Source organism: Trachemys scripta, chromosome 16 (genome assembly GCF_013100865.1).
Source record: "Trachemys scripta elegans isolate TJP31775 chromosome 16, CAS_Tse_1.0, whole genome shotgun sequence".
NCBI lineage: Eukaryota > Metazoa > Chordata > Testudines > Emydidae > Trachemys > Trachemys scripta.
Genome location: NC_048313.1, coordinates 2238487 through 2265626, shown reverse-complemented (window position 1 = coordinate 2265626; position 27140 = coordinate 2238487). Strand labels below are relative to the sequence as shown.

General features: G+C 57.9%; 1 protein-coding gene across 1 annotated transcript in view; it reads right to left on the bottom strand.

The window, feature by feature from the left end:
• SLC8A2 (solute carrier family 8 member A2) overlaps positions 1–22865 on the bottom strand; it is a 68304-nt gene extending 45439 nt beyond the window's left edge. Inside the window, exons 1-2 of the mRNA XM_034792468.1 lie at positions 22763–22865; positions 5684–7517 (exon numbers count right to left, since the gene is read on the bottom strand). Of these exons, the coding sequence (XP_034648359.1) occupies positions 5684–7476 (1793 nt within the window). The 5' untranslated portion in view covers positions 7477–7517; positions 22763–22865. The remainder of the gene's footprint in view (positions 1–5683; positions 7518–22762) is intronic.
• Between the last annotated feature and the right edge of the window lie 4275 nt (positions 22866–27140).

The following is a 27140-nucleotide window of genomic DNA, read 5'->3' as shown; positions in this document are numbered from 1 at the left end:
CTGGGAGCCTGGTGATGCAGCCCCCTCCTTCTGTTTGGAGAAGCGTAACCTCGGCACCCCTCCAGAGCCTCCCACCTTCCCTGCCCACGCAGCTCGGGGCTCGCCAGCTCCCGAGTATATTAACAACTCGTTAATTTCTTGGCTTGTCAGTAGGACCAGATGAGGCGGGGCTGATGAACCGGGGGCCTGCCGGACAATCAACCTGGGAAATCAATAGCAATTTCTTGGACTCGCTGAGGCTGCACCGACCAGCTGATTCCAGACGGTGAGGGCCCCGGAGAACGGGGGAGCTTCGTGGGCCATGGGGCAGCCTGACTTCACACCCGCTAAAAAGGGCACCCCCAGGTTTGTAGCACCGTCCGCTGCCCACCAGCCCGGCTCCCAGAGTGACTTGGACAGCTCAGGGCAGAGCGGATTGGTGGGTTCTGCGCAGAGCATGCTAAACGGGGTTAGGCCTGGTAGGTACCTGCCTGGGAGACCGCTGACAAAATCGCAGGGTGTGTGACGCCCCTGCGTTGGTACTGAGCGCAGTGTGGCGCTAGGGGGTGCTGTGCTGCGGGGAGCTGGGCGGATGATACGCGAGGGGGCACTTTTCCTCCTCAGTCAGCGCTGCTGGAGCATCCGTTTTGCAGTGGCAAGTTCAGTTGAGGTCATGGTTAGTAAAGATCCCATGTTATAAACAGCTGCCACGTCCCGCCCCAGAGGTAGCTGCATCTCCGTGTGGGGTGAGGGATCCCTGTATAAAAAGTTGCCATCTCCCACCCCAGAGGTGGCTGCATCTCAGTGCTGGAGGAGCAATCTCAGTATATACAGTGGCCACACCTCAACCCAGAGGTAGCCGCACCTCAACAATGGGCAAGCAGCACATAAACCACAGCCACGCCTCATCCCACAAGCAGTGGATAAACAGCTGCCACGTTCCACCCCAGAGCTGGCTGCATCTCAGCGCTAGCCCATTGATCCCTGCATATAAACAGCTGGCACGCCCCACCCCACCAATGGCCGAGTGATTCCCTAACTAGCCCCAGCCCCGTAAGACTCAGTTCTTCCGCAGGAAATGCTGCGTACGCCATGCAGGATTCAGACCAATGTCAATGAGAAGCCCCTCCGAGGACCGGCATTTCCAGCCCAGCGGGCAAGGTGGCGTTTGCGACGGGGAAGCCGCTTTGCCATCTTCTCTCCAGTGCGGGTGCACAAGCAGGGAAGTCCCCGATGGATCGATAACTATTTGCTATGGCACGGTAGCCTGCACACAGGGAGGCTTGTAGGGCACCGAGGGAGATGGGATCATGCGGGCACAAGACAGACCGGTAGGACGCAGGGCAACACGCGGGCTGGGCTCTGGCTAGGTGGCCTCATGGTGCTCTGGGGTTCAGGGGGTCCCGACCTCCACTGCTCTGCAAAGTGGGGACGAAATGCTCCCACGGCGCCATCACCTCACCCCCTGGGGAAACTGAGGCACTGAGCTGAGACGCGCCTTGTCCCAAGCAAGTCTGTGACACAGCCTGGAAGAGAACTCCGTCTGTTAGTCCCATGCCTGAACCACAAGCCCCTTCCTCCTGTGGCCTTTTCCGTCCCGTTTCTGTCATTCGCCCACACAAACGAGGCCTTCTCTTTGTTGGCAGCCGCGGCAGAGATAGGGCAAAAAGCGAGTCCAACACTGACGCTCAGCCTAGACAACGGCCCGCCCCGGGCAGAGAGGACGCCCCTCAGAGCAGCTGTTACTGTTAGCTACGTGGATCGGGGGGGACATCGGAGGCTCCAGATGTCCAGCCGGGCAGCACAACGTACCATTTTAAGGATGCCCGATCTCCGCTTTTGGGGACATTCCCCCCCACCCCCGTTTGTGGGTGGTATGGAACAGCGCTTATGCGTCCTTATGCATCACCGCCCTTTCCAAACCCTCTTACAGAGAAACGTTTTGCCCAGGCTACACTCCTGGTACTAGATCCAAAGTAAGAGAACGTTGCCTTTCAAACTAGCCGCTCCCGACCCCACCTAAAACGTTTCTGCCGTCGCTCTACAATGAAAAATAAATTTCTTTCCAAACAAGAGCAGGAACGCAGTGGGGGGGGTTCTTGTTTTCGGTGGGGTTTCAATGGTTTGCATGCGGAGGGGGTGGGACTCAGTTTCCCTGGGTGTTACTGGTTTAACGAGGTGAGGGGAGAGGGAGTGTGTTTTGCAGAGGACCGGAGAGAGGACGTGGGGACCCAGCCGATGGCCGGGAGGATGAATACCCCAGCGACCGGTGACCTGGCGACCTGGTGACCCAGAGGCCCAGCTGAGGAGACGCAGCCGGTTCTGGCCAGTGGGCGGACAATGGGCTGCAGAGTGAGGACCCAGTGACCTAACCAGCCGGTTCCAGCCAGAGGACAGAAGCGAGGAGAGGAGGCCCCGGTTTACGACCCTGTTTACCTGGAGAGAAGACAATGGACAGAGGCCGGGCCTGAGGCCGGTGATCTAAGATGCCCAGCCGGGAGCAGGGGGACTTGGGGCTGGAGAGGGGGAGCAGGCAGAGCCCACCTGGTTGCAGAGAGACTGGGATGTGCTGGGCTGAGGGAGGCCAGGCTTGAGGCCCTGAGAGTTTCCTGTGCTGTGTTCAACTCTCAATAAACCTTCCTGTTTCATGCTGGCTGAGAGTCACTCTGGTCTAGAGAACAGGGTTGCATCAACCCCTTCGGGGGTGGAGGCCCCGGGGGTCCAGAGCGAGTGGACTCCCTGAGGGGGCCCATGGCAGAGACAGGTGTGCTAAGACTCAGAGAGGTGCGGCTCCAGGAGGTGGAGGGGCCTGACCCCGAGAGAGAGTGGACCCCCGAGAAGGGCTGTCGCACTGAAAGGGGCACCCACCCTGGACCGCACGGGGCCAGGAGTGGGCACGATCCGTGAGTCTGTGACACAAGGGTATTAATTATGCCATTAAAAGTTCATTTAAAAAGGCGTTCCTCAAATCGGCACTATGCACATGGTGTTGTTTTTTCTCAGCAGCCATCCAGGTTTTTGCACTGGTGGGAGCGGTGGGATAAGCGAGCAGGCTGGGACACTGGCATCGGCGCGATGGTAGAATTCTTTAAAGCAGGAAATAGCTACTTAAAAAAGAAGGCTTTAGGGAACGGGGATGCTGTGATTATTGTTCCTTATTTTTATTAGGGTAACTCCTAGGAACCCCAGACCCGCACAGTGCTAGGCGCTGTACATTTTTATTGCTGTTAGGTGTATTATAGTAGTGCCTGAGAGCCCACTATGAACCAGGTGCTGTGTATACCCACAATGGAAAGTCCCTTCCCCAAAGAGCTTCTGGTCTAAGGCCTTGTCTACACTAGACAGGGTTTGGTGGTACAGCTATACCGGTGCGGTTGCCAGCATATTCCTGGAGGTTTCATCACATTACATGATCTTTAATTAAAGATTCACCTTTAGTTCCTGGAGGGTTGGCAACCCTATATCCCGTCCGAGCTCTTCAAGTGGGGACAGACCTTCTATTGGCACAAGTGTGCTTCCCCGGCACGGCGTAGTGCAGCTCCCCGAACAGAATCCGCAACCCGGCAGAAGGACTTTTGACTGCTGTAATTGCATCGGTAATTGCCTGGGGCTTTTGCTGGTATAAACACGTTGTCAAAAACCATCACCCTCCTAAATGGACATTCTCCTCCTGGCCAGAGAGTCGGGCAGAGAGCGAGGCCGCGGAGCGGAGAAGAGGCGACAGCCGGAGACTGACAGGCAGATGTGGGAGCACGGGGAGACGATGATTTTGTCTCCAATTTATGTTCTAATGTGCGAAATCCACAAATTAGCCTCATTTGTATTCCAGTAGCACCTAGAGCCCTGGACTGAGATCAGGACCCTGTAGTCCTGGGCGCTGCACGGATCCACCCCAGACTGAGATCGGGGCCCTCCCTAGGCCGGGCGCTGCACAGACCCCCCAGACTGAGATCGGGGCCCCCCTAGGCCGGGCGCTGCACAGACCCCCCAGACTGAGATCGGGGCCCCCCTAGGCCGGGCGCTGCACAGACCCCCCCAGACTGAGATCGGGGCCCCCCTTGGCCGTGCACCACACAGACCCCCCCAGACTGAGATCGGGGCCCCCCCGGGCCGGGCGCTGCACAGATACAAGAGAGAGCCCCAGACCCAGGCCCAGAGAGTTCCCAACCTGTGCACATGGAAGAAGGCTGGTTCTCCCCATGTTACAAGCCAGAGCCAGAAAACGATCTGCTCGAGCTCCCAGAGTAAGTCTGTGGCAGTTCCAGGGCTCCCAGCTCGGTCCGGGGCCAGCCCACCCCGCGGGAGCAGGCCGGTTACACCCAGCGCGGACAGCAGTGACCTGGGGGTGCTCTGGCCACCTGCACGGCATGTCAAGCTCTCACGGAGCCGGCCGAAAAGCCGGGAGCCCTAACAATACAGTGGAAGCTCAGAGGAGAACTGGGTGTTTTCCCGGCTCAGACAGCAAAGGCAGACTCCAGCTAATGCCACCGAGCAGGTCTCCCAGCCCACCGTAGCTTGGTTCTCCTGCCTTCGCCCTCTCAGCTTGGACCCTGAGCGGCTGCTAAGCGGCTCCTGTTAGAGCCACGTATTTCACAGCCCTGGGAATCTCCTCCCCCACAGCCCCGATTCCTGCTGCAAACCCAAAACCTCTTGGGGGAACGAGGGCGCTCTGGGTTTCTTTAGGGCACAGGGAATGGAGGGGTCCCAGCCATTTGCACAATGTGGCTCTCAGCACAGAGATCACTATACACACGACTCCCTCGATTGTCACACCTGCTGCATCCTGGAACTTCATGGCGCGAGTGGGGACTGAACCCAGATCTAGCCCTTCTCCAAAAGCTCAGCCCCCTGCCACCTGAGCTAACGGCAAATCACCCCTCGCTTTGGCAGTATAGGGCATATGACACACACGTGAGAAGTTCCTGTTCCCCCCAGCAGAGAGCAATAGTACTAGCCAGCGCAGTGCAATGCTTTTTCTTCTCTTATCAAAGACGAGGGGAGCAGGAAATTGGCCCTGGTGCCAGGGGACGAGTATTTACAGCTGATGCCCCTCCCCCCACTCCCCAAATCACCACAGAGCCATCCGGAAGAGGTGGCCTTTAAAGAGCTAGAATACGAAGGGCCCGATTCTCTATAGCTCAGCGTCTCCGTCAGGCGCTGCGCCCAGCAGAAAGCGGGGCCAGATCCGAATTTCCACCCACCTTCCACCGTCCAGAACACCCACAGCCTCAATAACTCGGACTACAAGCAGGCAAGCCCACGGCCTTGTCTGCACTGAAGATTTGCCCCAATTCCAGCCACTGGTGGCAAACCCCACTTCTGGCCCAGGTCTTGGCTTTCCACCGTGGCTGGCCACTGATGGGTGGCACCTCAGTATGGCCAGCCCCCATGCCTTCAACAATCATCAGATTAAATATATATATATATATTGTTTGGGGTTTTTTTTCCACCTTCTGCGTTTAGGGCCAGTGGGGGGGGGGGGGCTGCATTTTCCAGTATTTCTCCCCAACCAAGAGGGTTAGACACTTGCTTTTTTAAACTTTTTCACAATAATGAAAGCCAAGATTCTCAGCTAATCCCAGGACTCCAGGAGCTGGGGCTTGATGCGCACCCGCAGGCAGGCACACCCTCACCAGGCAGCTATGCTGGGTGCATCTCCAGGCTGTGGCGAGGCTAACAAGAGGGGCCGACGGTTCATACTTACACTGTCTCGTCGTCCTTGAATTCCAGCTCCCCGCAGGCGTCTTCATAGTCGATGCCCGCTCCGCGAGCCGTCCCCTCCACTGTCCGGTAGGGGACGATCACCGTCCCCCGCGCCCCAGAGCTCCGCACCACCTTCACTTCCATGGTGCCCTGGCACTCGCTGACACGCAACAGCTTATCCTGGAAGGTGAAGATGCCGGCGTGGTCGTCGTCCAGGATGGTGACGGTAGCGATCAGCGGGGCCACCAGACGCCCCTTGGGGTGGTCGGCCGAGTCGGACTCGAACATGCCCTCGGCATCCCCCACCCGCAGGTTGAGCAGTCGGACAAAAAAGTGCTCGTCTTCCTCGAAGATATCGTCGTCGATGATGCCAATCTTCAGCTCCTTCTGCGTCTCGCCCGGCTTGAAGATCAGCGTCCCCTCGCTATATTCGTAGTCGGAGCCCGCCTTGGCCGAGCCGTCCTCCGTCTTGTAGTCCACGTAGAAGGTGTGGTTGCCCTCCCCACCCTGCTGGCAGGCCACGGTCAGCGTGACCGAGCCGCAGTTCTCCAGGCAGTGGTACAGGCAGGGCTCGAAGAAGATCTTGCTGTAGTTCTCCTCCTCCGCCTCCGACGGCGCCTCCAGAAGGTTGGACGACTTCTTGGAGAATTCCGAGACGTGTTTCTTCAGGATGTTCCCAGCCCCGGTCATCATGCGGGTGGCTTGGATGCGGTAGAAAGCTCGGCTCTTCTGCTGGTGCAGCAGGGCGTAGTAGTTGGCCATCTCCACCAGCTGCTCCAGCTCTTTGTCCGGGTGCTTCTGCTTGAGGTCCTTGAGAATCTGGATCACCTCCTTGCGGCTCTCGTCCAGTTCCTTCTCCTCTTGGGTGGAGGAGGCCAGGGCCGGGGACGCGGAAGCCGCCCCGTCCATGAAGATGTTCTCCCGGTGGTCATTGGCCAGGAAGCTGCCATCCATCTCGATGTCTTTGGGGAACTCCCCTTCGGTGCCGATGATGATGCCGCTCCGCGGGTCGGCGCGGTACCTCTTGTAGACGTACTTGTAGAAGAAGAGCCGCTTGTCGGCGATCCAGGCGAAAACCACGCAGACCGGGAAGAAGACGAGCGTCAGCAGAGCTTCCCAGACCTGCACCACGCCAGGGGAGATGACCGCTAGGATCAGATAAAGCCAGATGTAGGCGAAGATGCTCCAGGAGGCTGTGACGAAGAAGACCCGCAGGTGTTTGATCTTGCGGCTCTCCCCGGCGGGGATGACGTAAACGCAGATGGCGATCACCACGAACATGTTGAAGGCGGCGCTGCCCACAATGGTGCCGGGCCCCAGCTCCCCAGCTTGGAAGTTGTGCCCACACACCTCGATGACAGAGAGCAGGATCTCGGGTGCGGAGGAGCCCAGCGCCATCAGGGTCAGGTTGGAGACCGTCTCGTTCCAGATCCGCACTGTGCCGATGCTGGTCTCGCCGTTGGCCTTCGTGACGGTGATTTCCTTCTCCTTGGAGGTGATGACCTCGATGGAGGCCATGAAGCGGTCGGCGATGATGGAGACCCCCAGGAACATGTACATCATGGCCACGAAGTAGACAATGGCCCGAGCAGCTTTGTCGCCGAAGGAGGGGTTGTCCGGCTGCCAGACGGGCAGCAGCACCCCCGGATGGCACGTGTTGGACCCTTGGCAGCTCACGTTGCTTTCCGGCACCGTCTCCAAGGCTCCCGCCTGGGAGAAGTTCTCAGCCAGGAGGACGGAAGCCAGCACAGCCTGGGTGAGGAATCGGGGCAGGGGCTGCCATGCCGGCGCCATGATCCCGGGCGGTTCGGTCCGGCTGCCAGACCCGGCGGGATCTAGAGGAGAGAACGAGAGAGACTTGTGATGGCGCTCCAAGCTCATGTCTCGCCAGGGCTCCCTGAGGCACTTTGCCCTCCCAGAGCTGGGATAGAACCCAGGAGTCCTGGTTCCCACCCACCCCCGCTCTAACCACTAGACCCCACTCCCCTCCCAGAGCTGGGGAGAGAACCCAGGAGTCCTGGCTCCCAGCNGATAGAACCCAGGAGTCCTGGCTCCCAGCCCGCCTGCTCTAACCACTAGACCCCACTCCCCTCCCAGAGCCGGGGATAGAACCCAGGAGTCCTGGCTCCCAACCCCCCCTGCTCTAACCACTAGACCCCACTCCCCTCCCCGTGCTGGGATGGATTGCGCCAGGCTCCTACACTAACCAACCGGCTCCCTCCCCCTCACCCTTCAGCCCCGCGCTCCGCTCACTGCGTCTCTCAGACCAGCTGCGAGTCGCTGGTACGACAGATGGACCCCCCCAAACACAACCTACGAGCTCGGCTCCGCGTCTCAGCCTTCCGGGCTCCGCGTCGCTATTTTTATTCCTTCTTCCTGTTACCAACACTTCTCCAGAGCTCGCTGCCCGGGGCTCGGTATTTCACCGCACCGCAGGTGCCACCCTGGCAGGTCGGACTCAACAGGGCCAACAACCGCTTCTCCTGGCCCTTTACCGGGGCGAGATCCCCTGGGCTCGGCCCCCTGCGATCCCAGCCCTGCGCTCCTCCCAGTCACGCAGCTGCCCGCTACCCGGAGCCACCTTCAAAGCAGTTTTCCGTTCGTTAGCCCCGGCGGGAGGGACGTGGCCCCGGCGGGAGGGACGTGGCCCTGGCCCCGGCCAGCACGGCAGGATCGTGGCCTCTCCAGAAATGAGCCCCCGTGAAACAAGCATGGCCCGGCAGCTGCGTTCTCCCGGGCCCAACCCTTCCCCCAACAGGGCACAGCATCCGGCGGAGATTGTGACCGTCCCCACCATCGACAGGCCCGGCCGCCCCAAGGCACCGCGTGCGTAATGCCCGAGCTAAAGGAGGGCGCCTCTTAACCAGCGGCAGCAGTAGGCTGGTATCCTCTCCATGGCCCAGCCGCTGGAGGAGGAGAAGACACACGCCCACACCGTTTTGTACACACACCCAGCCTACACATGCACACGGCTTGGTACACGAACACACACACAGTGTGCACAAGCACACACATCCCCGCACTAGGCTACACACACACACACACACACACACACACACGGCTCGCAGCCTAGGCACTCCTTTGGCCGCCGCTCGGGAACAGCGGGACTAGCCAGGCGAAGGGCGGATTAGCCCTGGACACAGAGGCGCGCCGGCCTTCCCTTGATTGGGTCATCCCAGAGAACAGTGGGGGGGACGGGGGGGACGACTCGGATAAGCCGCTTACTCCCAGGGCGTGACACTAACGAGGTTTAGCGAAATGATGTAAAATCAGGCCGGTGGGAGACACTGTTTTTTACATGACTTTCTTAATAAGAGATCATCTGCCTACATCCGGGGCGGGGAGTGTGGGGGTAGAAGGACAGGAGACCCCCAAGCTACGGGGGTCCCCCAGTCTTCCCCCTCTCCCGCACCTACAGTGGGATGCACTCGGAGCGGGAGGCAGAGGGCTCCCAGGGCTGGCGGGCAGCCGGGGAAGCGGGCAGGAGCGCACGAGTGTTTTCAAGCCCCCAGGGACTGGCGACCGGGGCCCCGGGGGAGCCCCACGACTTTGCGGCGGTGAGCAGAGCTTGCCGTCTCCCCCGCCTGCCAGGCACCCCGAGATCCCCGGCGCGTGGCTCTTTGCGCCCCAAATCCCGGCATTGTTGGGGTCTCCTGCCAGCCCAACACGAGCGGCTGAGCCGGGGAGGGCAGCGCGTCCCAGCGATCCCAGCCAGCGGCCAGCGGCGCGTCCGTGGCTTCGGGTTCCCGGCCCCTCGGAGGAGCTGACGGAGCCGGTTCGTTCAGCCGGAAGGACCTCAGTAAACCCACAGGCCTCGTTAGCACAGGCGAGATGGGAACTCCTGGGTGACGCTAACGAGGCCATGCCAGCCACACGCCAGCCAAGGAGGGTGACCAGATGTCCCGATTTTATAGGGACAGTCCTGTTATCCAGGGTTGTGTCTTATATAGACACCAATTACCCCCCACCCCCGTCCCGATTTGTCACACTTGCTATCTGGTCACCTTACAGCCCAGCCCGGGGCCCACACCACGGTCACCGTGCGCGGCTGCTATGGAGACGGTGGCACCGATCCGGATGGGGGTTGTTGTAAATAAGCAGAGCAGAGCACAAGGCTGTTAGAGGGGGCTCGAACCAGGGCTTCTGTCCAGGAGGAGGGCAAGGCTGGGAGCCAGGACTCCTGGGTTCTCTCCCCGGCTCTGGGAGGGGCGTGAGGTCTAGTGGTTAGAGCAGAGGGGGCTGGGAGTCAGGATTCCTGGGTTCTTGTCCCAGCTCTGGGAGGGGAGTGAGGGCTAGTGATTAGAGCAGGGGGGGCTGGGAGCCAGGACTCCTGGGTTCTATTCCCAGGTCTACCCCTAAACCACCGTGTGCACCAATCATACCTCGGCGTCCCCGCCCGTCTCACCCCGACCCCTTTCCAGCACTGCTGGAAACATCAGGATCATCTGTCACCTGGGCAGCCTGCCTCCTTCCCCATTGTGCTGAGGTAAACTGAGGCAGAGAAAGATGAAGAGACGCTCCCCACGTTCGCCCAGGGCGGAGCCGGGCGTTCTGCTCAACCCCTCTCGTAGCGCAGGAGCAGGGGCGCCCTGGATGGCACTGCAAGGCGGCACATTTCAATCCCCCCGGAGGAAATACGTACCACCCGCCTGGCCTGTGGGACTCCCTGCCACCAGATCTCAGTGAGGCCAAGACCGTAGCAGGATGCAAAACAAAGGACGCAGCCACGACTCCGGACAGTGAGAATAGCCACAATTCTCATTTGCTCCGGTGTCATTGCAGCGCGGCCCCTTTTCTCTCTAGGCGTCGCTCACGGGACCCTGGGGACCACAAAGGAGGGTCACTGCGCGACCACGGGCCAGGTGCCCAAGGCGATTTCCTTCCTGCGAGGGACAAACCCCCCCAGAGCTCACCTCCCACACTCCCAGCCCCCGATCCGCTGCCGGACGCGCTAGGGCGGGGGGGGAGCCGTCCTTCCCCATGGCGTGGTGCCCACTGGACACCCTGGGGCCGGCTGAGTGACACAGGATGGCTTTGCGCAGGCAGGAGAGACGGGCTCATGGTTAAAGCACCGGCAGTGCTATTGGCTTCCCGTGTGACACGTGGGGCGGGGGGTCATTTTGGGGCCCACCTCCAAAGGTGTAGCACTGACAGTGGGGGGGTTTCCCCAAAAGGGACCAAAATAAAGGTCAGATTTCCGTGCTAAGCCCCTTCAAAATCCAGCCCTTTATCCCACTGGCTCTCAGCTGGACACTGGGGACAAGGACCCTTCTTTCATGACGATCATTATTGATGTATTTGTACTGGGTGTAGGGCCTCATCGCGCTAGGTGCTGTCCAAACACAGAACTAAAAGACAGTCCCATGGTCTGTCTTCTCTAGTTAGACTGGGAGCTCTTGAGGGCAAGGACCGGCTCTCACTGTCTGGGCAGCGCCCGGCACCACGGGGCCCTGATCTCGGCCGGGGTCTGGGCAGCGCCCGGCCCACCGGGGCCCTGATCTGGGTTATTGTTCATGCAGCACCTGCTGCAATCGGACCCTGATCTTGCTTGGGGCGATAGGGATCCTTTTCCAGGAGACGGGCTCAGCTTTCAGAAGTGTGGACAACCCTGGGCTACGTGCAGCTCTCACATGGAAAAAGAAACTTAAATCTCTTCTGGACAGCGGGCAAAGTGACTGGTTCAGGTCTCCGGCCTTGTATATTTCCAAGGGTAAGTGCCTAAAAGCCTTCCAGTAAAGCGATGTATTATTTACATGATGTGGTTTATTGCTTCCTTTAAGGATATAAGAGCTGCACGCTGGGGCAGACCAATGCTCCAGCCAGCCCAGTGTCCTGTCTCCGACAGTGGCCAATGCCAGGTGCCCCAGAGATCGGGGCCCCGTCGCGCAGGGCGATGCCCAGACACATAGTAAGAGACAATCCCTGTTCCAAAGAGCTCGCACTCTAATTGGACAAAGGGAGGGTGGGGAAACCGAGGCACAGAGCAGGGACGCGATTTGCCCACGCTCAGTGGCAGAGTCAGGAACAGGGGCCAGATTTTCCAGCAGACCACACGACCCCCTCCCAGCCAACAGGAGCTGTAGCACCAGCATGGCTCGGGTCGGACACGGACACACGGAGCGCTCCCGCAGGAGGCCCGCGCCGCGAAGTGGAGACGCGGTGCATCCGCTGAACAAACGCAGGTTTTGCATCTCCTCCTGTCTGCATAGCCCTGCGGCGCCCCGCCAGCCGGCGATTAGCGGGGACCGGGGGCCGATCAGCCCGAGGAAAGGGGCATGGATTTGCCCTGGGCGATGAGCCCCTCCAGGGCCGCGCCGCCCCCGCCGCAGAATCCGCGGCCTTGGTGCCAGGCGGGTGGGCGAATGCTAGCCCCCTCCCATAGCAACGCCGCCGTTTCCATAGCAACGAGAGACGGGAACGGGCTATAAAAAGGCGAAAGAAACGAAGGGATGTGAAAATAGAAACCCCGATGGCTCACGGGACTGGCTAACCCCCGACACCTCTCCCTCCCCGCGGCCCTGGGGCTCCCCCCCAGCACGGTCACCGCTGGGCTTCCCACAAGCTTCACAGCACCCCGGGGCCAGACCCCCGGCTGGGGTCAGTCAGCCAGCGCCCCATGGCAGTCCGTGGGGCCAGACCCCCGGCCGGGGTCAATCAGCCAGCGCTCCATGGCAGTCCACGGGGCCAGGCCCCCGGCTGGGGTCAATCAGCCAGCGCCCCATGGCAGTCCGTGGGGCCAGGCCCCCGGCTGGGGTCAATCAGCCAGCGCCCCATGGCAGTCCACGGGGCCAGACCCCCGGCTGGGGTCAATCAGCCAGCGCCCCATGGCAGTTCACGGGGCCAGGCCCCCGGCTGGGGTCAATCAGCCAGCGCCCCATGGCAGTCCACGGGGCCAGGCCCCCGGCTGGGGTCAATCAGCCAGAGCCCCATGGCAGTCCACGGGGCCAGGCCCCCGGCTGGGGTCAATCAGCCAGAGCCCCATGGCAGTCCACGGGGCCAGGCCCCCGGCTGGGGTCAATCAGCCAGCGCCCCATGGCAGTCCGTGGGGCCAGACCCCCGGCTGGGGTCAATCAGCCAGCGCCCCATCAGAGTGGACGAAGCTTTGCCCACTGACACCAGCTGCGGATTTGGCCCGGGGCCCCCTCGCCCCGGGCGGCTTCCCCCGAAAGCCCAGCCGCGGGGCTCCCCGGTGCTGCCTGGGGAAACGTGGCTCCAGCCCCCAGCTGCGGGGCTCCGTCTCCAGCGCCAACACTCCTGTAATTAATGTAATAGCCTCATTACCAGCGCCGGGCGGAAACATCAATTAAGCCGTCCAGGAGGCTCATTCTGCGACAATGGGATTGTATTCGTTCCCCCCTTTTGGATTGGCGGGTTCCCGGCTGTTAATAGACGCTTTCATCAGGCTTTGTAACTCACACAAAAGGTCCCGCTCGCAGGGCCTCGGCTTCCCGGCTCAGGCCGGGCTCTCTGCACCAAGAGCCCTCCGCTCGGGGCTGGGGCTGGGGGATGAGCTGCCTCCGGTCCCACGCAGGAGGTGGGGATCCTGGAAAGCCCTGGAGCGGGGCCACGGGCTGGCACCCCGGAGAGCTGGGTCCGATGCCCAGCTGTGCCAGGCTTTGGACTGAAGCGGGGACTGGATTAGGGGGGATGAATCCCTCGATAACTGCCCCGTTTTGTTCGTTCCTGGCACTAGATGGACCATGGGTCTGACCCACTCTGGCCGTTTTAGCCAGACTCCCCTGCGTGACCTTGGACACGTCACTTCATCTCCCTGGGCCTCAGTCCCCCCCCCCAACACAGGGGTAATAATTCCCTCCTGTCGATTTAGATTAGAAACTCCCGGGGGCAGGGGCTGTGCAGCGCCTGGCACAGTTCGGGCCCTGCTCTCAGCTGAGGGGGATTAGGTAATAAAAGCCGCAGGTCACTGCGTGGGTGAGCACAGGGGCTCCAGAGTTGAAGGAAGGTGTTGGGGGGAGTTCCCGTGATCTGGTTCCCGCCTGTAGCTTTAATGTGGCGAGGTAAGAAAGCCCTGGGAGAGAGCGCCATCGATTAACAGCTGCTCTGGGCTCCATCTGAGACACCGGGGATTCAAACATCTCCGAGCACATGTATCTGGGGCGGGTGGATCAGCGTCGCCGCAGGAAACCCAGTTCCTACCGGAGATCCATAGGCGGTCTCAGACTTGTGCACCGTGTGGGACCACATCTGAATAGAGAGATCACCCACCCGCACAGTCTCCTCGCCAGCGTGAATCCACAACGACCTGTGAGCCACCGGGTTTGGGGCCGAGAACCACCAAACTACTGGGAACCGACAACTCACCGCATCAGCTGAGAACCGACAACTCATTGGATACAACTGGGAACCACCAGCAGCTTCCCCTTTGAGAGCTATTGTCTCAGGCTCTCTGCAAACTCAGGCAGTATCACTGCAGCAGTTACTCCTGGGTCACATTTTCAATCTTTTCTCCACAAACGTGAGGGCTAGAAATGGATTTGTTTCATGACCGTCAAGTGCCTGCCATAATCAGATGGCTGCAGGACCCAGGGCACCAGTATAATGACCGCACATTAATCCAGCCCTGCCTCCATTTGTCTGAGACAATAGCTGTGAGGGGGGGGAGCTGCCCCAAGTGTAACTGATGCAGGGACGTCTGCCTGAGTCTGCAGAGAGCCTGAGACAACAGCGATGCCATTAGATTGTGGGTTCCTTGGAGCAGGGACGGTCTTCCTTCAGTGTTTGGAAAGCGCGTGGCCCATGAAATATAATCAATCGTGATAATAATAACCATCGCTACCACCATGGACTAGTTAGTAAGTACATTCAGTATCGCCATGGTTACCTTACCTCTTCCCTAGCAACACACGGCCAGAATCTGCCACGCTTGAGAGTTACTTTTCCTCCTCAACTAGGGTCACCCATCTCCTTGGGAAGACTCAAGAACGAACGAACCACTTGTTCTGAGTAGGGGTTGTAGAATGCGGCCCACAATAAACCCCAGATTTCTCCTGATTTGCTGCACATGCCCCATTACCATGGACCAGTGGACCGATGGACCGGTGGAACTCAATGCCACGAGATGTCACCCAGGTCATTAAAAGTGGCTGGGGATTTGGGGATGCCGTAATTGGTGGGTGGGCAAGCTGGGAGGCCTTAAAGAGGTTTGATTGTCAAAGGGTGGACACCCTGCACTGCCTGGAAATCTTGAGTGGTTTATATTATAATCATAGTCTTTATAAGCACTTGTCATCAGTAGATCGCAAAGCACTTTCAAAGGAGGGTGATAGCATTATCCCCATTTTACAGAGGGGAAAACTGAGGCCCAGAGCAGGGAAAGGACTCGCCCAAGCAGGCCAGTGCTAGAACCCACATCTCCGACATCACAATCCACTCCTCTAACCACTAGGCCACACACAAACCAAATGATGGGATAGCCAGCCCCCCTCCAAGGCAGGTCCCCTCCTGTTTTAGCGATCAGCCCATGCGCTGAAGCAGGGGGTTTTATAGCCCTGCCAAACCTCTGGGTTGGGTTGGTTTTGGGAATATTTACTGTTCCGGCTCTGGATTTCCTTGTTACCCATACAAACAGCCAACCCTTGTTCTCAGACCTGCGAAGCTCTTACACCACGATTTTCACAAGTGACTAGTGAGAAGACGCGTGCTCAGGGGCCAAATATTCAGACTAGCCCTGGTCCTTTGCGGGACAGAAAGCAAAGAGCCAGGAGCCGATGATACGGACAGACCGACAGCAGCGCTCGGTGCCCCAGGAACAGCAAACCCGACGCGCCGGTGTCTCTCCCTCCTCTCTAAAGCCCTTGCCGGAGACGGAACATCCCGAACCGGGCCGGCCCGTCATGCAGAGTCCCATTTCACGGGGTGTGAAAGTGTGCTCTCGAAAGCCGGAGGAGAACTTGCCGGTGTATTTATAGACTAGGGCGGGTCGTGCCTCCTGCATGTCTCGCCAGTTGTGATACACCCTGCTGCTGGCTTCTCCGTTCCTGGAGGGGAAGGATGGTGTCATGGTTACAGCACCAGCCCGCGACTTTCATCGGCTCCAAGCCCAGAAGGAAGCCCTGTGATCACCAGGCCTGACCTCCTGTGTCGCATCAGCCCCACAAAATCATTCCTGGAGCAGATCTTTAAAAAGAAAAACATCCCGCCTGGATTTAAACGTTCCCAGGGCGGCAGACTCGACCACGGTGCTGGGTAAGTTGTTCCAGTGGGTAGTTCCCCTCCTTGTTAAAAACGGACACCTTTCCCATCTTGGAGTCATTGTGGATAGTTCTCTGAAAACATCCACTCAATGTGCAGCCGTGTCAAAAAAGCGAACAGGATGTTGGGAATCATTAAGAAAGGGATAGATAAGAAACAAAATATCATGTTGCCTCTATATAAATCCATGGTACGCCCACATCTTGAATACTGCGTGCAGATGTGGTCACCCCGTCTCAAAAAAAGATAGATTGGAATTGGAAAAGGTTAAGAAAAGGGCAACAAAAATGATTAGGGGTATGGAACGGCTTCCGTACGAGGAGAGATTAATAAGACTGGGACTTTTCAACTTGGAAAAAAGACGACTAATGGGGGATATGATAGAGGTCTATAAAATCATGACTGGTGTGGAGAAAGTAAATAAGGAAGTGTTATTTACTCCTCATAAACACAAGAACTAGGGGTCGCACAATGAAATTAATAGGCAGCAAGTTTAAAACAAACAAAAGGAAGTATTTTTTCACACAATGCACAGTCAACCTGTGGAACTCCCTGCCCGGGGATGTTGTGAAGGCCAAGACTATAACAGGGCTCAAAAAAGAACTAGATAAGTTCATGAAGGACAGGTCCATCCATGGCTGTTAGCCAGGATGGGCAGGGAGAGTGTCCCTAGCCTCTGTTTGCCAGAAGCTAGGAATGGGCAATGGGATGGATCGCTTGCTGATTCCGTTCTGTTCACTCCCTCTGGGGCACCGGGCATTGGCCGCTGTCGGTAGACAGGAGACTGGGCTAGATGGACCTTTGGTCTGACCCAGTATGGCCGTTCTTACGTTCTTCAACTTCCGGCCACTGGGACCCGTTAGACCTGCTAGATCGAAGAGGCCATGATCAAATATCAACATGCCGGAGTTCAAGTCACCTGCTTCCTGGGTCACCCTGGCCAAGTCTCTTCCCTGCCTCAGAAGCGGTTGGAAAGATAAATACGGTAACGGTTGGGGGCTGTTCAGATCCTGGGGGAACATGGGAACATTGAAGTACCTTTGATTAGTGGGGACTAGCTCCCTGGGGGGCTGCTCTATTCTGAAATGAAAGCGACTTGATTCTGGAGTAATGACTCCCATCACCAAGCTCTGATGGAACTGCGTTCAGAATGGAGTGTCCACATGGAGGAGTTATTCTGGATTAGCATCGCTGCTCAATCTCCCCCGTGTAGACGAGCCACGAGGGTTTAAAGTCTGGCACCCCAGAGTCCCCCCGGCCATTCGATCCATTTTGGAGCTAGGCAAACTGAAGTGCAAAGGGAGGGGAGTGACCGGCCAAGGTCACTTGTGGCAAAGGCAGGACTGAAACCCAGATCTCTTGGGGTCCGGGGCCTTCACCACAAGGTTGTGCTTTTTTATTCCCAGACGTTTCAAAACAGCAAGAGGGAGGGAGGCCGGGAGGGTGCGCTCCCGGGTTCCCGCAGCGATGTATTGTAGGAGCTACATTTTTAATGCACACTTTGCAGGGGGTAGAGGAAACACTTCTCCCTGACAGCTGTTCCTTGCTCGAACCAGTGGGGGGTGCAAGTGTACATCAATTGATGCGCCACAAGGAGGCCAGGCGTCCTAGTGGTCAGAGCAAGGGACCTGCTTCTTCATTGTCCTGCACCGTGTGCAACCATTTACCTGGGGACAAAACACTCCCAGGGCAACTGGTAGTTTGGGCCCCTCACTCTGCACAGACTCAGGGCCCGGAGGCCCTGGACTCTTGTAGGGAGTTGCTTATAACAGAGGACCGGGAATCAACGCCCCTGGGCACCATTTCTGGCTAGGAGAGGCGGTGAGATCTAGTGGTTAGAGCAGAGGACTCCTGGGTTTTAGCCTCAGGTCCGGGAGTGCTGTCTAGGAGTTAAAGCAAGGGAGGGTTTGGGGCGGTGTCCTCAATTCGGTAACGAAATAAGCCCCTTTGGCTCTGAGACTCAGCCAGTCCCGGAAACTGCTCCCGCCGAGGAGAGAGAGCTCGCTGCCCCCTTGACTAGCTCTGCTTGGGCTTCAACGCCATCGGGTCACCGGTGGACCCTTCAGCTCGTCCTGATCGGGGCCCGACTGCCGCCCGCCGTGACCGTCCGGGTGGAAAGCTGATGGGAGCCCAGTCCCCCGATGCAGCCTCCGGTTAGCCGGGGGGAGCAGGTGCGGGACGCAGGGCTGGGGCGAGGGAAACCTTTAAGCCCGTTTGGATCGGGCAGCTGGGTGCCAAGCCAGGGCCACACGTCGAGTCCTTTCCCACAGGGCCCAACCCTGGGGGGTTTGCTTCGGGCAAACGCTCCTGGTCTTTGGTGGGGATTCGAGCTGTGTGAGGCCACCAGGCCGGCGCTGGATGGACCTGAGAGCATTTCTCCGAGCCCCAAGGTCTAGTCTGTAAAGGGGCAACTCCACCCTGGGTGGGGCCCGAGCTAGGTGGGATTAATGGGGCTAAATTCCAGGACGGGTGGGAGGGGTAGATGGAAACTGACTCTGGCCTCGTGCGCCCGCTGCTTCTCCCTTGCCGGGTGGGCAAACCAGGCGGGATCCGCTCCTGCTAGGGGTGATTAAAGGAAAAGAGGGGAGGGACCGGGATTAACACACAAAAGCCAGCTGCACTGGTTAAGAGGTGACTTATCCCTGCCTGTCAGTACCTACCCGGGGAACAGAGACGTGAGACCCGAGGGCTTTTCCCTCTAGCCGGGGAAGGATCTAAGGGCTGGAAGTGGAAACTAGCCGAATTCAGACTGGAAATAAGTGCAAATGGTTAACAGTGCGGATTCGGAAGCCGTAGAACAACCTACCCAAGGCTGAGGGAGAATCCACTTCTTCCTCACTGGGCCGGATTTAATCAAGACGGGCTGATTTTCGAACAGATCTACTCTGGTTCCAAGAGGAAGGATCGCTGGGACGTCGTAGGACCTATGTTCTGTCTAGGCCCGGCAGAATTCATTGGTATTTGGTTGTGATGTTGGCCGAGAATACAGATGTTTATTTCTAAACATTTTTCGGTTTTTATCCATTTAAATGTTCACAGATGTGCAAAACTAGGGATGTAAAGGTTGGGTTTTTTCCCGATGTTTATCTATTTAAACGCTCCCAGTTATAGGAAACGATGCGGGGCTGGGGGGAATCAGACAATGACCTGTGTTTAATGGCAGTAGTTGCCGAGATTCAAAGAGTTTATAACCGTTAAAACACCAATTGTCAACACCTCCAAAGTGAATCTCCTTCGGTCAAACCCAAATAAGTTCTCAGCCGGCCTTTTTCTTCATCTGCCTCTCCATACATGTCTGTTATTATCGATGGAAACAGTTTCCCTCCGTTTCTGTGGATAGGGTGAAATCGATGCTTAATGACACCAATACAAATCTAATTTTCCAAGGCCAGTGATATAGGAGGTTAGACCAGATGATCCCAATGGTCACTCTGGGTGAGATAAATCTCTCAGAGCCGTGGGGTTTCCACCCGCAGTGGGAGAGGCTCTCTCTGACACCCGCTCTAGGTATTCCCGGTAACGCCAGCCATCCCCCTAAGGCCTGGCCTCTCGGCTAAAATGCTTGCCCACATGCAGACACTGACATATTCCGGAGCAGTTCTCCCTGTGGATGGCCTAGTCCGGATTAACTCATGTGCTTCCCAAGTGGACTGGGCGATTCTCCTGGAACAGAGCGTCCACATGGGGGAGCTATTGCAGACTGGCCTATGTCGCAAGGGCTATTCCAGTCGGTTTCCCTGTGTAGACAAAACCTGCCACTGAGAATCAGGTCCCTCACAAGTCACAACACACAACACTGAGCTCCTTTAATTCCCCGCCCTCGCCCCTTAATCCCCCTGGGCTCTGTCCTCCTGGAGCCTCCAGTTTGTCTCCAGCATGCGTCAGCCAACGAGGAGCCCACAAGTGAGCAGGGGATTACAGGGAACAGTTACCCCAGAGACGGGGCCAACGCCTGCACACCCCCAAATCGCATTGCGCCGCACACTCCGATCAAATCCGTGGCCCGTGAGTCATTAAAGCACACGTCCAAAGCCCGACATTGTCTGTTCTGCACTTCCCTGACACAGAACAAGCCAGATGCCAATCAGCAAGACAGGCCCAGGGTTTTGAAGTGGCTGATGAAACATGAGCTGCCGATGAAATCCAAGTCGGAAAACGTGGCAAGGAACCGGCTGTGTGTGCGAGTCGCACATATTACAGGCGCACAGAATTCAGCGCCTTACCACGCCCGTGAACCGGGTCACGAAATTACACACGCGCGCCCATCAGTCCAGTTCTTTATAATACGCACACATCCATAAACCCGGTTCTCGACAGCATTACCGTGTGTATGTGTAGATTCACAGACGTGCCCACCACAGGACGCAGGTGCACCATAAACCTCATGCTGCTAACAACACCCAGAACTAGTCTCCTTGAGCTCGGGTGGTGGGGCCGGGGCTTGGGCCCTGGGCTTGTCGGACAGGCCGGGGCATGTCAGTGGCCACAGATTTGCTACCACACTTGGGGGGCCGCGGGGGAAGATGGTGGGTGATTTGATGTCTTCTGAAGACAGCTCGCATCACCAGGTGCAATTGCACAGAAAAGGCTCCTACTCTCAAAACCACATCTGGCCCGATTCCAGCTGCACAGATCCACACGCACCATGTCGAGCGGCGAAGGCTCGCTGGCTGGGGGGCCGTGGAGAGGCGCTTCCCACAATCTTTACCTCAAGGGACCAAATGCCAGGGCCGGCTCCAGGCACCAGCGGAGGAAGCACGTGCCAGGGGCGGCATTGTGTCCATACTCGGGCCGGCACAGTCCGGGTTGCTTTTATGTTTTGCTTCGGCAGTTTGGGCGGCAGTCGGAGCGGCTTTTTTTGTTGTTGCTTGGGGCGGCAAAAATGGGAGAGCCCTGCAAATGCTGGTGTAATCCCACTGGTGTCCGTGGGGGCCAGATCCCCAGCGGGTATAAATCACTGCCATGCTGCTGAAGGCAACACAGCCGAGCTAATGGACCCCATGATTTGGACCAATGGCTCTAAAACCATAAGCCCCTACAGGAGCGACAAAGACCTTTAGCTGTGCCGACCGAGTGACAGGTACAGGGTGTCCCTCCTACGCATTTCCAGCTCCCTCCTTTCCGGTCTCCAGGGCGTGGGAAAAAGCTGGTCTCTCTTCCCAGGAATCTGCTTCCGTTTCAATTCCGGGCGACTCTCTTTGCTCAGCTGGGTAATTTGACCTAGTGAGGTGGATGTACTTTCAGCGAGCGTCAAGCCCCTTTAAAATTAATACACAGGCTCGGGCCTGGCTCATTCCTCCGCGGTGTGCTGCCATCTCCAGTAGCACCCACCGGCCCCAGCCGAGATCAGGGCCCCCGCGTGCCAGGCGCTGTACAGACGGAGCGAGCCCGCATGCCATAGAAGAGACAGCCTTGAAAATGGGATTTCAGATTGATCCTGCCGTGTTATCAAAGGAGAATCTCACCCAATCCCACAGACTCCGGGATAATGTTTGGAGGCCATGTCACTGTTCTTAGTTCAGGTTGAAGGTGGCTTCCTAAGGTGAAACCCAGTTTTCAGGCAGCCTAAATGTCACCGCCCACTATCTTCTCACAGAGTAAATGATACGCACGGGGTCAGATCCTCCGCTGGCGCAAACCAGCACGATGCTGACTGACCTCGGCCCGGGGATCTGGCCCCATTGACACCAGTGGCCTGACACCAAGTGACACCCACTGGGGATCGGACGCGATTGACTCTAATGGAGTGAGATCCTTTTCACACCAGCTGCAGATCTGGTCCCACAGACTCCGTGGCGTGACCCCAATTCACACCTGCTGGGGAACTAGCCAGCAGCAAATAATTCCAAGTTACTTCACCTGCTGGGCTCTCCCAGCGCATCTTGGTTTCTATCTGTCAGAGAGGAACCACTGGAGGGTCAGGTCTGCTGCCTACCACAGTCAGCCCTTTAATCCTCCTCCTATTTATCACCACTTGAATTTCTATAGCGTGCATCGCTGCAGGAACGGGGAAACCCATCTGATCGCTTCAGCGCCGTTTTCAGATCTAAATCCCTCTCTGGCCCCATTCAGCCCGGCCCCCACGGGAATGGACGGCGCCGCTTTACGCCAGCGGATTTGGCCCACGCCATTTCAAAGGCGCGTTTCCCTTCTGGCGGGCCACCTGTCCCCGTGAATAATGGGACCGCCGCGTGTCTGCCACATTCATACCGCCCCTGTCCCAAATACCGGACCCCCTTCTCCGGGGCAGCGACGGGCAGTCAAACGTGGGGGCTGGCGTCCCTCTGGCGAACGCAGCGAGGAGCCCGATGGGCCACGGGCATTGGGAGCCCCCTTCGGAGCAGGGCACAGACCGGGCATGGAGCAGGTGGGTCCAGGAGCAGGACCCGGGGAATTGTTAAGAAATGGATTGTGGTCATTAAAGGGGCGGGAGGAACCTTGCCAGGATCCGTCCCGAGCCGGGGGAGAGGGGCATTGTTTTCTGCCGAGGCATCGGTCGCAAATCTAACATGGCACGAGCCGGGGGGGGCGGTTGGGGGGCAGGTTCTCAGGTGGCGTCAGCTCCCTTTGTGCCAGCTACAGAATCCGGCCCCCGCGACTGCCAGGAGAAACCCACTGACTGGGGGAGGCAAGAGGAGGGGAAAGGAGCGGAGATGCCCAGGTAACGGAGAGACAGGGGCATGCAAGCGATCAGCCGGTGGAAAATCCAACACACCCACACACATCAGCTGCCCCCCCAGGCCGCCCCCCCCCATACACACCCTGCTCCCACAGCCTCCTGCAAAGCGCCAGAGGGAAAACCTGCCAGCACCCTCCAGTCACCAGCACCCGCCCCCGTGTGTCCAAGCGGGGGCCCCTCCCTGCCTACCTGGGGGGTGCTCCTCTCTCTCGAGCCTGGGGCTGACCGCGAGCTCCGAAGGCACCAACTTACTTCTCCATGATCGCCGGCTGGCGGGGCTGGGCTGGGCTGGGCTGCGTGCGGGAATGGGAGGGGAGGGGGAGCCGCTCCAGCTGCCGGCTCGCTCGGAGAGAGCCCCCCCCCCCACTCCCCAGCCCCCGCCCTTGCAGCCGGTCGGACCCGCCCAGTGGGGCGGAGCGCGGGGCGGGTCCTGGGGAAAAAGGGGGCATGGGGCGAGCGTGGGGAGAGGCTGGGCGGCCAGCAGAGGGGGGGGGGCGATGCCCAGCACCCCGGGAGGGGGGGGGGGGGGGGTTCCCAGCACCCAGGGCGGAGCTCCCAGTCCCAGGGAAAGGGGATCTTGGCAGAGGGGCGGCCCGGAGCTCCCGAGAATTCAGCACCTCACCAGTGCAGGACAGCTCCCCCCCCCCCCGCCAGCGCAGGACGCCCCCCCCCGCCAGTGCAGGGCAGCTCCCAGCTCCCCCCCACCGCCAGTGCAGGGCAGCTCCCCAGAGCCCGAGCTCCAAGGCACCCAGCAAACCACCCCTTCCCCTGGAGCTGGGGACAATTCTGATTCAAGTTTGCCAGCTTCCCTAGCCAGGCCATGAGGGGCAGGAGAGAAACCCAGCTCCCTGCCCCCTGGCAGCACCCCGGCTCTAGCCCCACTGAGGCAAGGCTCTGCATTCCCCCCCCCCCCCGCGCCCTTAGACAAGCCTGAGGCGGGGGACGGGGGGATGGGACTAGTTCATGCATTTGCCCTCTGTGTGGCTATCTCCAAACGCACTAGCACCTGGAGGCTCTAGCTGAGATCAGGGCCCCACAGGGCCCGGCGCTGCACACAGGTGGCCTGAGACAGCCCACCTTGAGGAACTCTCGGTGTAAATAGATAAAGGGTGAGGAAGGGAAACTGAGGCACAGGGCGGGAAAGTGACTTGCCCGAGTAGGAGTAGAACCCCGGTCTCCCAGTCCAGTCCTCTACCGCCTAGGCCACGCTGCTTACAACACTGGAGCACTATAGAAATTATTTGGTCAAAGGCACCTAGGGAGGGAGTGAAATTTCCAAAGGTGTCATCACCTTTCCCTCTCTCCATTTGCTTGAATACCTGTTGTCTTGCCTCCATCCTGACCCTGCCTCTGCTCGCTGGCTTTGCTGCTGCTCTCTGCAGTGGGCAAAGTGTGTGGGGGGTACAACAGCAGAGGCCATTTCTAGAGGTTGTTGGGGGGAAATGCTCCCAACCCCCCAACTTCCTTTGGTTTCCCGGCCCCACACCAATCTCCCTCATGAATATGCGAAGTGTGCAGAGTTCATTGGTTCCAGGCACTGCCTGTGCCAAGCGGGGGAGCAGGGGGAAGAATGCCAGAGCCAATCGGCTCCGAGCAAACTGCATATTTATTACGCACCATGAAACCCAATGGTGAGAGGGGTGATTAAAATGAAACCTGCCCATTTAAAAGAAAAAATCCTCTTGGGTAATGGGTCCATCCAGGAAAGCTTAAGGGAACAAATCTCCTTAAAAGAACAGGTCCATTTCCATGTGACTGGACCAAACCAGCTGGGAGAGAAATTCCATTGAAACACCACCCTGCTTGATTTATTTTTAGCGCAGTTTTCTATACCAGGCAACTGTGCAGGAAGTTAGCAAGATGCCTATGGAGAGAGGAAATTAAGATCTTTTGCCAATTCCTAACGGCGGTTGCCCTTAGTTTTTCAGGTGCACTACAGAACTCGGATTAAAATATACAAAAACTCTTCCAACTTGGCTGCTGAGACGAGAACATGGGGGGGGGGGGGAGGAAAGCAAGAGAATTCAGTGCTAGTAAGAGTCACCGACTGCGAGCAACTTGCACACTGCTGATAATTATTCTAACGAAGGCCAAGCCACTGTATGAGACATAGTTCTCGGCCTATGAACCTCGCAGTCTAGCTAGACGAGACTATCCCAGGGAGAAGAAAGGAGGGATGATTTACCCCATTTCACAGATGAGGAGACTGAGGCCCAGAGAAGCTAAATGACTTACCCAGGCTCACACAGGGAGTCCACTGCTGGACAGGACCTGGTCCCAAATCTCCTGAGTCCCAAACACGGGCCAAGTAGAGGGGCAGCCCGGAGATAGATAGATAACCTTTGCCTTTGTCTGGGACGGTGCTTTTAGTGACTCCACCCCCGCTCTGCAATTATTGGTGGTTCCCCTAGACCCTGGCTGGGCCCTGAGAAGGGCTGGCCATGCCCGTGGGGCTAATCCACCCTCCGTCTGGCCGGCAGTCGCTGAAGAACATTCCAAGCAGTGCAACATTTAATAAACTCTCCCCAGGCGTTACTGTTCCCCGGCAATGTGGGTCTGCAAATGGGGGCAGAGGGCTCTAAAATGAAAGAGAGGAAGAAGGTGCAAGGGGTGGAATTAAAAAGAATTCCCCACACCCCGCTTGCAGCCCCCATTCGATGGAAGGGGCTAGAGGACACTGACTCCAGGGGGTGCAGAACATTTTGGAAAATCCAAAAGACTTACCCCAGCCTGAGGTCCCGGCGGCTGGCCACGGGAGGCCGTGCTGGAACTCAAGCTGGTTTGTCTGGAGTTAGCAGCTGGCCGCTCACTGAAGGGTTTGGGCCCAATTTCAAAAGCTTGGCAATCCACTGGTTCACATCCACTAACCAATCCCTGGGGACTGGAGCAGAGGGTTTGTATATTTCACCATTTGTATTACTGTAGGACAGAGAGCCTCAGCGAGCACCGGATGCACACCTGGGAGAAGACGGTCCCAAAAGGCTTCCACTGTAAGCAAAGACTGGGAAAAGGAAAGGCACCGAGACAGGGCGTGGGCACCAGCAGCAAAGGCGAAGAACAGAACCAGATTTTCCAATCCAGTACTCAGCCTGCTCCAGAATTCATCCTGATGTTAAAGCAATAAATCAGGGGTAGGCAACCTGTGGCACGTGAGCTGATTTTCAGTGGCACTCACACAGCCCGGGTCCTGGCCACCGGTCCGGGGGGCTCTGCATTTTAATTTAATTTTAAATGAAGCTTCTTAAACATTTTAAAAACCTTATTGACTTTACATACAACAATAGTTTAGTTCTATATTAAAGACTTATAGAAAGAGACCTTCTAAAAACGTTAAAATGTATGACTGGCGCACGAAACCTTAAATTAGAGTGAATAACTGAAGACTCAGCACAACACTTCTGAAAGGTTGCCAACCCCTGCAATAAATACTCACTCTTTCTCCTACACTCCCCCCCGCTATCCCATTCCCTCTCCGCCCCCACACCTACCTGCCATCCCATCACACCCCGCCAGCTGCCATCCCATGACAGGAAAAACGGGAGGTGGGGCCTATCTAGCAGCTCTTTTTAAAGACTTGGAGGCACAGGAAGGAAAGAGAGAGCAGACGCTGGAGCTGGGGAGGGAGGAAGGGCAGGACTGGCGTGGAAGAAGACGGGAAGGGAGACAGGAAGAAGAAGAAGGATTCAGTCTATTAAGGGAGGGAGGCTGAGATAACGGCTCACACACACACACACACACACACACACACACACACAATCCTCCTGAACGGCAGAAGGAGCCGAGACGGCTGCAAATGTCCACAGCTCAGAAATGCTGGGTTTTGCCGCATCTCCCTGGACGTTACCGTTTGATTTGTAGTGTACGAAGTGACACTGTAGTCTAGTGCTTAGAGCTCTGCCCTCAGGCCTGCTTGGCACGTCACTTCCCCGCCCCGTGCCTCAGTTTCCCCATCTGTAAAACAAGGTCATGTCGAGTGCTCCGGGATCCACCTGAGAACGGCTGGGTGTTAGGACAGGCGTGCTCCCTAGAGGCCGTACTGTACAGATCTGAGGTAATGAGACGTGGCACAAAGAGGTGAGTCACAATCTGAACGCAGGATGGAGAAATGGCTCCACAGGCACCTCCTAACAACCTGACACTTGTGTAGCCCCTTACAGCGGAGGATCTCAGAGCGTTTAACAAGCGTTAGCCACTTCAGCCTTGCAGGCGCCCGGCTGCCTGGGTGACAAGCTCCCCATTCCACTGAGTGAGTTCACGGCAGCGCTTGGAATAAAACCTACATCTCCTGACCCCTGTGCCTAAAACAAAACTTCCCCCTTGCCCCCATTCATTGGGCCCCACTCCTCAGGCTGAGCGGCTAGAGAATCCTGGCTCACACATCTGCCCCTAGCTGCTTCCAGCCTTCGCCAACCACTGCAGCCCCCCAAGCCCCCCAGAGGCGATCCAGAGGGACCCAGCTTAGAAAGATCCAGACTCCCGACAATTCAGCTCGGTCCAGCAGCAACCGCTGCCGACTCTCCCAGCCGCCTGGGAAGCAAGCTGCTCCCTCCTGGCTGCATCGCAGAAG